The following is a 13879-nucleotide window of genomic DNA, read 5'->3' as shown; positions in this document are numbered from 1 at the left end:
GGAAGGAAGGAAGGAAGGAAGGAAGGAAGGAAGGAAGGAAGGAAGACAGAGAGTATTTGCTTTAATTAATGGAAATAAAATAATGGAAATTATTATTTTAAATTCAGAAAAAAATTGGCTTTGTCTGAAATCTTCTACAGATAATTGCAATCACAAAAGTCTTTGAGGAATGTACATGTAAACATCAGCTGGAAATAAAATTTCAGAGATGCAATGCAATATAAGCTATATTATACACACACACAATACAAAACATTATATACATAAACATGTACATGTACATGCATACAAACACACATACAGGTAGTCCTCAATTTATGACCACAATTGGGACTGAAATTTCTGTCATAATTCAGTGAGTCATCATGTGACTAGGCCTGATTTTACAATTTTAATGCTTAATGCAATCATTAAGCAAATCACATAGTTAACATGGTTATTAAGAAAAATTAGTTTTCCAAATTGACTTTGTTTCTCAGAAGCCATTTGGGAAGGTCATAAATCACGATCACATGACAATAAGACACTGCAATGGTCAGAAATGCAAGCAACAGTATTGTGATCACACGTTGTAATAGTCATAATTTTGAGCACATAATTTTTTCCAAGACTATTATAATTTTGTAAAATTGTTAAAATACTAGTTCTAAATTGAGGACTACCTATATATTATAATGTGATATAAATACTTGTGAAATAAATGGCTAGTTTACTTACTGCTGGTAAAACAGTAGATATAAATATTAACAAAAAATGAAGGTTTTTTTTAGGAAATGCCTATTTATATTGAATAGAGTTCATTAATCCAGCTTTGTTCTACCTTCTGCCCTCCAGATGTGATGGGACCCCAATTCTAATTCTTTTGGAGGACAGATCAAGGCTGTATTGCTTAATTTTCCAAGAGATGTGATCATAATAAAATCAGATGAAAATCAAAATGAAATTATCATTGTTCATGCCAACTAAAGTGATTTGAATTTAGTAAATTATGTATTTAAGTATATGATGAAATATATTAATTTCTACAACCAACATCCTCAGATGAGCAATTATGAGGCACTCCCACGATTTCTAGTCAACATAGCTATTTGTTAGAAAATACCAAAACATCTAGAAGCTATTTGGCTGGAGAAGGATAAAATATCTAAAGAAGTGCCTTACTAATAAGGCCAGGTGACTCACAAATATTCACAAACTTATCACTGCACTAAGTAAATGTTAAAAACATACATTTTGAATAATCATTTAACAATATTTAACAAAAAGCTCCTGTCCAGTCTTGTAGGCCGAAACCGTCAGACCATTTTCCTTTACAGTCCAAAAAATGAAAGCCAAAACTCTGGTTTGAAGTTATATTTATATATGTAAACAGATACATGTTTGTAAGTAAGCACACAGACACCTATACTAGTTAGGAAATCTCAATATAGAAATTAGAAGCCTGTTATAGGGTTTCTAGCAGGTGGTTCTTCATAGTGTCAAGATATTCTAAAATTCTAAAGACACTGTGTTATCAGAAGCACAGGTGCAGACTCAGTAAACTGAAAATATCAGTGGCTTACTGCCTGATGATTTATTTGGTTCTTTTTTTCTCAAACCTGACTATCATAAAAACTAGATTTAGAGTACAATTCTACACACTCTATGCCTAGAGTAAAAGGTTGATCTAAATTCTGTATATAAAAACAAAGAAGTGTTTCTAATCACTAAACAGAAAATGTATTTATTTAAGTTTGTATAATAGCACATAAAGATGTACATATGGTTTGATGTGTAAGAAACATGTTCTTTTGGGGGATGGGACACCATTGGTGTGTTAGGCTTGATTTCAAATACTATTTCTTTAAATTTATGGTCTGTTTCTTCCCAAAGATTAAAAATGAACTTAAATAACAATAAAAATATATCCATCCAGCTAAGCTATTTGTTACAGATGGTAAAATATTGTTAAATATTTTATAGAGACAAATACTCGTTAACTGATGTTCAATAACATTTGTACCACTGATTACCAACAAAAATCAGAGCTTTTCACTATTTGACAAACCTCCTGGTTAAAACAGATTCCTGGCATCAAGAAATGTGGCAACAAGTATTCATTCAATAGTCTTTCATAAACCCAAAATCCCAATGTTATATGTAAAAGAAAGGTTCAGTCCATTCAAACATTTCCATTCTCTCACATAGTCATTTCAACACTCAAATAGTCTCTCAATGAAAACAATTGTTATTTCACCCAATCTACAGAAAAGGAGTGGAGTATACAAATAAAATCTGAACAGTATAATTTTTTCTTTTTAATTAGCATTTTATAAGTACATGTGAGTTATAGATTTTCAACACATATCAAAAGAATTCTAGTAACATGGTGTATGCTTTATGTTCATTACTCTTCTTGAGTCAAGCAATTCCAATAACTTGCAAACTATACCTTTCTCCAAAAGGCAAACATGGGAATTGGTAAAACCACATAGAACATGGGTGCAGAGTTCCTGCTTAGTTCATAGAGATTGGCCTAACCAAGCACAAGACCATGGCAGCCACAAAATATTAAAAAATAATAATTTAATTTGCTTATTTTGTTCTGAAAAGCTGATTTCACAATTTCTTTTCAACTAAATTAAGAAGGGGGAAGATGACAGAAGTGATACACAAAAAAACAACCCTTCAGACATATTAAAATCTCCAATATATTATATGCACTAGTGTTCTAACTATAAGTAATTGGTCTGCAAGGTTACATCTACTTTCTACCTGATGTTACATTTTTCAATAGCAATGGTGCTTTCCATTTCTTTAATTTGAAGGCTGGTCACCTAAACCTTCCTTTGAACAATCTACATCTGTGAATCTTCTATTCTCCCTTGTCCGACCATGCAATTTCAAGACATTAATCTCAGAGCAGAATCTAGACCATTTTGGTGTAACAACCAAAAATTGGAAATATTTCAAATATGCTCACTGTCAAAGAAATGCCAAAAGCCATTTTAGCATATCCCTATATAATTTTGTACAAAGCAACTGAAACATCAGAAACATCTTTAAATAGGAACTGAAATAAAAGTCGGCATGTATTGGATAGGGAAAATAGCAATTTCTGTCACCTTTGTCTTACATTCTTTTTTTCCCCCATCCAGAATTTGCAAAGTATTTCTTCAAGATTCTATAACTAAAAACCTCTGATTCATTTTGCAGTTGGCAAGAAATGTTTCTCAACCCTTTTAAGAAAATCTATCCTCTAAAATTGTATATATTCAACCTATTTAGTGGGAGTTTTATTGATAAGCACCAAAAACAAAAAAAAGTCCAAACAAAGTACTCTGTTATATGCCAGACAATGTTACATTTTTCAGTGGTGTTCAATGGAATAAGCAAGTCATTAGTACTATCTACAATCTAACCCTGTAAATCTTTGATTTTTTATACTATGTGAAGACTAAAAAGATACAGCCTCTTTTCCCATACTCTATTAGAAATCATATCTCAAATCAGCATTATGTTTTAGTATAAACACATGAAAAAATGAAACGGTATCTTTGCTTCAAGTCTAGATCACAGAAGAAATGGGTATTTATACTATATAACATTAAAAAACCCACAGGAACAGATACTTAGAACCTATGTTAAAACTGTCAGAATATTATTTCTTTTTTATTCTGCCTTTATTATTTTTATAATAAGAACATACACAATGCACATTCCTCCTCCTATTTTCCACACAGCGACAAGTTGAGTTCACAGAGAGTGACTGGCCAAAGGTCAGCCAACTAGCTTTCATGTGTTGGGCAAGACTAGAACTCACAGTTTTCCACTTTCTTGCCAGACCAAACCGATTCTCAATAATGCAAGGTATAACACAAGGTAACGTACAGTATTGCCCATGGATAACATACACAAATAAATTTAGATAATTTATCTCCAGTATTGTACTTCACCTTCAGAAACCAAACTGTTAAAGAAATACAGATGGCTTACTATCATCATTTATCATCTACTGTTCTTCTTGGATTTTAAATTCATTTTTACTGTGAAATCATGGTCTTTTTTTTTTACAAGGCTTTGCTTTGATATAGTCTAGATAATCCCTTTTCTCACCTGTCAAATGTTGTTTGCATCATTTTGTTATAGACAATGTTTATTTTTAAAAATGTAATATATTATTCAATAATATTGTTAGAAGTAAAAGTACTAGTCCATTTTTTAGCTCATTTATAAACACCTACAATAGAGTCAGTTTATCTTCAATGTGCCTTTCTAAATGTACTGGATTTAAAATAAAGTGATACAGGTAGTTGCCTGGCTACTAGAGAAAGAAGCTTTTCAATGGGGACATGCTGATTATGGAATGCACTTCTCAGACATGCTTGTGTTGATATTTCCACTGTGATCTTTTTCATTCCCGCTGAAAATGTTTAATTGCTCCAGGCTTTTTAGTTGCAATTTTAAAACCACATTTAGCTCTTTTCACAACACTCCACTTCTACTGGCTTATTTTATTGCTATTGGCCAGTCACTCTCTCACAGCCCGAGTCAGGGAGTTGCTGTGGGAAAATAGGAGGCCAGAGCATGATGTATACTGGCTTGGATTGTACAAAATAAATGGTGGGACATAAAGCTAATAATAAGCACACTCAATGGCTGTTTTAACCTGATTTAACCTCTTTTTTGTGCATCGGACTGGGATGGTAAACGAGGCCACCCTGTGATGTTTACACTTGGTTTTTTTTATTGCAAGCCTCTATTATGTGTTAATTATGCATTATGCTTTTTGTTTTGTTATTTTTATTAGGTTATTTTGGTTTTGCACTGTACTTATTTTTCAGTGTTTTTGTCTTTTGACACCACAAAGAATCACAGATTGTGAGAGGGTGGCTTTGTAAATCTTTTAAATACATAGATAAATAAATGCTAGTTAACATTATTTTATGCATTTATTAATTTTAGCTTTTTAGCTTTATTTCCACCATACAGAGTATCTCACTGTGAAGTGATATAGAAATATAATATATGACTAGTTAGGAGAAGTATTTCAAGACAGCCATCTGTACCTTTTATCCTTAATATAGAGTCAAAGCCATGCCACATGAATCAACTATAGGCAATTTGGCCTTGCATGACCAGATAGGAAGGAAAGAAGAGTCTGAAGCTTTTTTTTTCTTTAAAAAAAGGAAGAACACCAGAGTAAAATCTATTCAAGTTTTATTACAGTATGGCATGATATCTCATGGGTAATCACAATCTCTTCAGAAAATATTGGCTTTTGAATACATGCTAAATAATTAGTTGTGGAATTTGCTTTTGCTTTTTTTAGGAAAACAATTTACAAAGGAATATAAGTGTAATTCTGTTATAGAGTAATAAGAATGAGAATCAAATAGAAGACATAAACTCAAATCATAAAAAGAAATTAAAGAGAAACAGTGGACCAAAAGAAGTTGTAAGGTCCAAATAAGTACATAGAAAATTCTTGGCAAGTTTTGGGGCTTTCCAATAGTTAAATCAAACAAGATATAAACATTTTGAAAACTTGTCTTTAGTAATCAGCATATTTATCTGATGCTAGTGAAGAAAACTAATATTGATTGACAAAATAGAAGTAAGTTTAAAATCATTTAGTGTATTTGGTGACTTTATCTCTCATATAATTAGACTATTGATGAAGTTGGCAACTAAAATGTTTAACTAAATTAGCTTCTTTACTTATTACTTTCTGCTTCCATACCTTGCCTGAACCAAGCATTTTTTTTAATTACTATTCATATTATATTTATGTGTTAATATATAAAGTCTAAATGCAATGTTCTTTAATATCTCTAAACTATGTAAGAAAAAGAATTGTACATTTATCAGATACTCTAACTCCATAGGCATAGCATCAATACTTATTTATGCAATACAAAAAAAATAAAGGCAAAATGATTGCCTATAGTAACTTGGTAAACTACATACTAGAATTATTAATTTACAAATTCATATCAAACTATCAATTCTGATTCAAGAACAATTGCTGCATGCAATTTATTCCTCTCTTATATTTGCAGAAACTTGAATCTAAAGTTCACAGATCAAACTAGAAACCAAGTATGCAGAAAGTCATGACTCTGTAGTCATCAATTAAAATTAAGTGAAAACACTTCACTTAAAGTATATTATAGCTAGATTATAGAAAGAGTTTAGTTTCAAGGCAACCTTTCATACAATCTAATTCCAGATAAATCATCTAAATTAAGAACAAGAGGAAAGTTATGTATAGCAACATTAGTGGAATTTTTAAAAAATGCCATTTGTTTGATGTGCATCCCAAATGATTGCATCTACACATTCTGCTTTCCCATTCTAGGTCCTTGCAAAGATGTTTATTCTCTTCTCTCATACTTTGTTACCATCATTCATTATGTTGATGGATAAACTGGCTCAAGATGAAATATTCATGAACATGAGTGCTGCAATAAAGTGTACTTATTTATTTGAATTTATTGGCTGCCCAACTTCAATTTGTTTCTTTCTTTTAAAAGACAATAAGAGAACAATTGGGGTAGAATAACTAAAGCTTTTTTAAAAAAAAAATCTTCAAATACTACTTGTTACCTTGGAGATGATGCCAAAAAACTGGGAACAGATTGGGAAAAAACAAACATTTGGAAAAGAATAATTTGCAAAAAAATAAATAAATTATGTTCCAATGTACACTTTTGGCAAGTGTTCATTTGCTATGAAGTTCCCAGACACAAAATAGATGCTGTGTTCACTAAGAATGAAGCCCTGCAAGGCGCAGTGAGCTTAGAGGCTCTTGGCTTTTCTCAAGTCTCATTAGGTCTGCATATTAATGACCTGCAGCTATATAAAGCAGTCCTTGAATGGAATTCCAGACTCCCCCTCCCCCAGGTGCCTAAACTTCTCATAGCCAAAGGGACAGCATAGCACTTTTTAAAAAGGCTGCAATTCCCTCCTCCCCCATATACACAAGTGTCAATGTTGCTATGTTTCTGGGCAGTTGGGGTTTGCTCAGTCCAGTGCCTTAGAAGATGTTTTAGGGAAGAGACAGACAGGAAGGAAGGAAGGAAGGAAGGAAGGAAGGAAGGAAGGAAGGAAGGAAGGAAGGAAGGAAGGAAGGGACGAAGGAACGAAGGGTGTATAAGCAAGCATCAACCTGGAAGGCATTTTTGTAGCAGCAACTCTCTGGAGTACTTACCAAACTAGAAAAGGCACAGATTTATTACTACTAAGTCTAGATTCCAGGAACTCTGTTGATTACAATCTAGTGACAAGTGCCTCTAACACCTGCTAAACTGCAGGGATGCTGTGCAGTGAAGCAAATGCTAAAACAATCGGCATTTCCTCTTAAGTATACAGATGCAAAGTGAGAATACTGTCAGATTTATCAAGGGAATGAGAGTCAAATTCTCTTCAAACTAAATATTACAATACTTACTACTTGAAAAATACCACATTTCCAAGATATTTTGAGTTTCCAACTGAAGATAAACTACTGCTCACTGTGCATATATTGCATTCTCCCTGTCATACACTTGAAATTCTCCCTTGTTCAATTCCCTGTATAGCCCTCACTTGGGCATAACTCTTAACATACTCAATTCTGAACTGATGTGAGAATTGCTACCGAAAAACAGTTTGAAAATATCCCAATAGCTTTTCAGGATTTAAGAATCCCACCAAAATGTATCAGCATTTTTGTATCTTAATATGCAAAGCACACAATGTTTCAAAATTTTCTATCTTGCAAAAGTCAGCCAGCATTAAAAAAAAATCATCTTCTTATAAGTGTATTACAACTGAAAAATCTATTTGTTCCATCCAGTCAGATGTACATTAGCACAAAATTATAAACACTCTGCATCAAATTGCCCCATTATTATAATTATGCCCCATTATTAATTTACCTACTTATAATTGCTCCTGATGGTCCTATTAAAAGATCGAATATTTAGAGTCCCCCCCATCAAACTTACCAGTAGATTGACCTCGATTAGTGGCGTCATGATCGCTGTCTCCTTGTTCACTGTCTCCATGACCACTGTCCTTAGAGCTTACTATGTCTGCTTCCTGGAATGCAGAACTAAAAATATATAAAAAAACGGGAAACTTAATGTTTGAATCACCAAGAAAAGGGAAATTCATAAAACATTCTTCTGCCATCATATGGCGACATGTGGTGCTGCACTCAGATAGATGGTCTTGGCTACACTGTTTCAACTATGCAGCACTCTCCATCAAAAGTAATACCTATATTTTCAGGGACAGTAACCAACAGTGCTTGTTATTACCACCATGTGTACTCAGTGTAATTATGCCAAACAATTTTGCTGAATAGTCAAGGATCTAATTTGGACAGATTGTGTCCTATAATACTGTCAAGTTTTTTGAAAAATAATTTTAAACCAGCATAAACCAGCATCTTTTTCCCCCCAAGAAATTTCACTGAGATTCACCAAATGCCATAATTCAGAGTTGTTCATTCATTGCACATATATGATGCCACCTGAATACATTTATTTTATATTCTTCAGATATTATTTAATACCTTCTGTATGTACATATCTTCCTTCACCTTGAGAAATAAATGTCAGGTTGTGCATAACTGTGACCTTAATTTAGGAAATGAGAAATGTGGAGATCCTACCTGTTTACACGCCGAGGTCTGTCAACTAGATAACTGAGCTCTGTACGTTGATGTTTTGCCTAAAAATAACAAACAAACAAACAAACAAACAAACAAATAAATAAATAAATAAATAAAATGATGAATTTTCCAAGGGAACCTGTGCATCTTCAGTGATACTAGCATACATATATACATAGCACACAAATATGCACATATATGTATATAGTTGCTTTTAATTAATTAAATAAACAATACTTCTGATATATCTCATCTGCTTTTTGCCATTCTCTTAACTTGCATAAGAAAGGATTACACATTTATCTCTGAATACAATTAACTAGTCATCCAATATAAAATCCACAACTGTTACTCAATCTAGCCAAAAACATGTACTGTGGATGGAGGAAAAAAAAATCAAATGACAATTAAATACCACTGTGTAATTCAAGGCAAACTATGATAGAAAAAAATGAGATGTTTAAAAAATAATGTATAGACACCAAATTGATATATCCCATTATGACAAGGGGATAGAATTAAAGCTTTGTATTAAAAAAATAATAATTAAAAATTCTCTTCTAGTTGCAATCCTGTGGTCATTTACCTGAGATTAATTCCTGATAAAGCTAGGCTTTACTTATAAGTAAGTATATTTAATATTGCACTGGAAATAGGTTTTATGTTTCCCCAGCAATATGTACAGAGAAAATACAGCGTAGTTATTTTGTATCACATCACAGGATAAAAGGCTAAAGCCAGATTATAGGATAGACAACTATTATTTACACACTAGCTTAATACAAAAGTTTCATAAGTGTAACAGATGCTTTCAGTTGCATTTTTCAAGATGCCTCTTTTGGGAGGGGAATATATAGAATAATCATCTTTATGTAGTGATAATTAGTGGATCTTTAACTATGAAATTATTTTAATTCTCCGCTTGCTAGTTAGATGTTCATATTTCACAAGCAAATGCCTGCATATCCTCAATCACAAACAGAGGAATTTCTAAAGGGTTTGTTTTTTGATTTCCCTGTAGGAATTATCTTCAGTCTTGGTATCTGTTCCTGGGAAAAAAACAATGAAAATAACCAGAGAAGTAATCATTCTACACAAAATAATAGCCAATACTGCTCAGGCTATGCTTGTTTGATTCTGGAAATAAAACAAGCAAAGTAAAATGCTCACAGTATGTGGCCTTTATTGAACTGTAATAATATTTAAGTTGTTCCTTGATACTTCTGCATCTGAAAAGAAAGTGGCTGAAAAGTGACAAAGGTGGTACAGAAGAAAGCTGCACTGCACTGCAAATTGATTTAGGTATGACAATGTTTTCCAGACAAGAGTTTGTGTTGTTGGTGAGTTGACATAAATCAGTTACATATTCACCTGCAACTACTTGTTATAATTGTGGAAAATCTATTAAAGAAGTTTGAACAATAAGCTAATAGTAACAATTAGTAGTGAGAAATGTCAAAGTATAGAATTGTAAACATTTGTGAAAAGAAAACCATGGGAAAAATGTAATTAATTTATATTAACTAGAATTTGTTGTCACTGTGTGTTGGGGGGAGAGAGCAGGGGGGGGGAGGCTCAGCTAATCTCAATGTACACCTGTTGTACTTTGACAATAAAGGTTTATTGTTATAATTGACACAATACTTTAGTAGTAACACTACTACTTCAGGTTACCGTATTTTGACTGGAAAAAAATTGGACAACTATAAAGTGGTTACAAAAAGTTTTTGTTTTCCTTCCCTGTATCTCTTTGTTGCCCTTTACTGGTTGCGCAAGTTTCTGTTATCAATAATAAAAATGTAGGGATATTTATCAACTGTAACAATATTACAATGTTTACTAACGCCGCAATATTACAATTACTATTGGAATGTAATATCACAATTTTTATTGTAATATTACAATAATAATTGTAACATTGCAATATTAGTGATCAATCACATAAGTTGCATGAGAGGAAGTTTCCCCCAATGCAACAGGCAGCCCAAGCCAAAAGGTGTAGACTAGTTCAGTTAGGATGCAATGATGTGGACCTTGTACGTGTTCCTTCTCAATAAACTGAGGTTGCGTTAGGATCTTAATTAACGGTAACCGGTGACATTTAGAGGGAAATTCAGGAGAACACAAAACCACTGGCAGCCAGTGGACGGTCCTAAGACGGGGAGAGGCTGGGTCTTACCTCACTGGACAATATGCTGCCATTCGAGATGAGGTCGGGCTGCTGGTCGGTGTATCCCGTGACGATGGCCCCGCAAGGGTTGTGCTCCGCCTCTGTGCTGCGGGAAGGGCTGCAAGGCTTGAGGAACATCAGGTCGGTCTTGGCCGACTCGGGTGTGAGGCAAACCTGATAGCAATAGTTCTGGTTGTGGTGGTGGGAACTAAAGCTTGCAGACTCCTCCACGGGCACTTGAACTGGGTTGCTGGGTACATTAGAACTCTGGACCAGCATGATATCCGATTTGCTGAGCTTCTTCTTACGGGCTCGCGCCTGGCGGCTACAGCAAGAACAGCAGCAACAACAGCTCAGGCAGCAGTCGCTGGCCAAACACGTGTAGATGTTGAGCTTCTTCTCCTTCTGGCAGCGGACGGCCAGCACTATCATAGCCAGCAGAAAGATGAAAGAGACGGACCCCAAGGCGATGATGAGGATCAGAGTCAGGTCCAGGGAGGTGTCGGCGCTGCTGGCTCCGCCCGAGCGGCTGGGCCGATGCTCTCCGCCCGGGCCTCCTGCGCCCCCAGGGACTAGCCCCCCAGGGCTTACGCCGCCCCCGCCCGCCCCCGCCCCCTGGCGCTCCACTGCGCTGTCCACCAAGACCACGTGGAGGGCGGCGGTGGAAGAAAGCGGGGGCTGCCCGTGGTCGCGGACCTCGATGACCAGCTCGTAGGGCCGCTGCGGGTCTCGCTTGGCGGGCACTTTGCGCGCCGTGCGCAACTCGCCGGTGCGCCAGTCCATGCGGAAGAGGCTAGCCTCGTTGCCCCGGGCGATGCTGTAGGTGAGACGCGCGTTTTCGCCGTCGTCCGCATCCACCGCCGCCACGCGGGACACCAAGTAGCCCGGTTCGGCGCCTCGGGGCAGCACCTCTCGCGCCGGCGTCCCGTTGCGGCCGGGCAACGGGCTGACGATGGCCGGCGCGTTGTCGTTCTGGTCCACCACCACAATGTTGACCGTGGCGTTGCCGGCCAGCGCTTCCTCGCCGTTGGGTTCCTCGCCCCCTCCGGCCGCGTCGCGGGCTTCTACTTGGAAGCTGAACTCCTTGAGCTGCTCGTAGTCGAAAGAGCGCAGCGCGTAGAGGAACCCGTTCTCGGAGTTGATGGAGACGTAGGTGAACACCGACATGCCCTGGATCTGGCTCTCCAAGATGGAGTAGGCTAGCTGCGCGTTGGCGCCCTGGTCCCGGTCGGCGGCGCTGACGGCATAAATGTAAGCTCCGGGCACGTTGTTTTCGCTCACGTACACCTGGTAAACGGGTTGCGAGAAGCGCGGCGCGTTGTCGTTCACATCGCTGACTCGCACCTGGATGGACTTACTGGTGGTCAGCGGCGGTTCGCCCATGTCCCGCGCCACCACGGTTAAAGTGTAGGCGTCGCCGCCGGGCTGCTCTCGGTCTAGGGGCCCTTCGGTGACGATGGTGTAGTAGTTCTTGAAGGAGCTTTTCAGGCGGAAAGGCGCGTCGCCTTGCAGCAGCTCGCACTGCACTTGCCCGTTCTCCTCGGAGTCTCGATCCGAGACGCTGAAGAGAGCCACTACTGTGCCTGGAGCCGCCGCCTCACTCACCGCTTCTTTGACGGTGGAGAAACTGATCTCTGGAGCGTTATCGTTGGCGTCCAGCACCCGCACCAGCACCTTACAGTGAGCGGGCACGGCGTTGGGCCCCAGATCCTTGGCTTGGACGTACACTTGGTACACGCTACTCTCCTCGTAGTCCAATTCGCCGTTGACTTCCAACCGGCCGGTCCGTGGGGAGATGCCGAAGAGCTCCCGAGCCCGGGCAGAGATGTGACTGCTGAACGAGTAGATGATCTCGCCATTCTGGCCTTCGTCCGGGTCGCTGGCATTAAGCTGTAGCACCAGGGTGCCGGGAGGCGAATTTTCCGGCAGGGAGACAGTATAGACGGGCTGTTCAAAGGCGGGCACGTTGTCGTTGGAATCCAGGACCCGAATAGTGAGCAGGGCCGTGCCGGTCCGCTGCTGGGGCTGCCCACCATCCACGGCCGTGAGCACGTAGCGGTGCACCGCCTGCTGCTCTCGGTCCAAGGGTTTGGACAGCACTAGTTCGGCGAAGCGATTGCCATCGGGCTGCGTCTGGACGTCCAGGGAGAAGTAGCTGTTGGGGGTGATCTCATAGGTTCTCAGCGAGTTAGTCCCCACGTCTGGATCGAAGGCGCTTTCTAAGGGGAAGCGGGTGCCCGGCGTGGCGCTCTCCGAGATCTCCACGGTCAGGTCGGGCTCTGGGAAAGCAGGCGGGTTGTCGTTGATGTCCAGCACTTCGATTTCGACGCGGAACAGCTCCAGAGGATTTTCCAAGAAAACCTCTAGGTGCAACTGGCAGGACGGACTTTGCTTGCAGATTTGCTCCCGGTCTATCTTTTCGCTCACATATAGCACCCCGGTTTCCAGATTGAGGTCTAGATAAGGGCTTCGCGAATTAGGCACCGTCTGGAAGCGGCGAGCGGAAAGTTTTGTAATGTCCAAGCCCAGATCTTCGGCAATATTTCCCACGAAAGTGCCATGTTCCTGTTCTTCCTGCACCGTGTAGTGAAGCTGCGAAAGGGCTCCCTCCACCATCCAGTTTAAGGCAAAGAAGAATAGCACCACCATCTCCAAAAGGGGAAAGAGATTCCCCCCTCCCCGACGCCAACACTTCCTCCTTCTCCAAAAATATCCCTCTCCTCCTTCGAGAAATACCGTGTTTAACGGGCCAGAGAGGAAAAGCAAAAGACTGAGGCGAGCTTCAAAAACGATTTATGCTCATTCCTTTCCCTTCATTTTCTCGCCTTCCCCATCATTGCCTCCCTTCACACGAAACTGGGGGGGGAAAGGAAGGGAGGGGGACGACGGAGGGCTTGGAAATCATGCAAGATAGGCACGGGAGGCTGCCAGGCAGAGCTCCCACCACATCAGAGATCTTCGTAAGAAATGGCTAACCAGAGGCAATAGGTAGGTGGCTATATAGACAGAAGAGCCCGTGTTAATTTATTCCCAGTGTCCAGGCACTGCACCGCAGCAGCAGGAGAGGC

At 38.9% G+C, this 13879-nt stretch overlaps 1 protein-coding gene across 2 annotated transcripts in view; it reads right to left on the bottom strand.

The window, feature by feature from the left end:
• PCDH10 (protocadherin 10) overlaps nucleotides 1-13460 on the bottom strand; it is a gene marked incomplete at both ends in the record, with an annotated part of 48904 nt that extends 35444 nt beyond the window's left edge. For both annotated transcript variants that reach the window (XM_083367221.1, XM_083367220.1), the window contains 3 exons: nucleotides 7971-8077; nucleotides 8642-8700; nucleotides 10821-13460. In XM_083367221.1, the coding sequence (XP_083223347.1) occupies nucleotides 7971-8077; nucleotides 8642-8700; nucleotides 10821-13460 (2806 nt within the window). The remainder of the gene's footprint in view (nucleotides 1-7970; nucleotides 8078-8641; nucleotides 8701-10820) is intronic.
• Nucleotides 13461-13879: the final 419 nt, after the last annotated feature.

This window comes from Vipera ursinii (genome assembly GCF_947247035.1).
Source record: "Vipera ursinii genome assembly, chromosome: 7".
Lineage (NCBI taxonomy): Eukaryota > Metazoa > Chordata > Lepidosauria > Squamata > Viperidae > Vipera > Vipera ursinii.
This window is presented reverse-complemented; position numbering and strand designations above follow the sequence as displayed.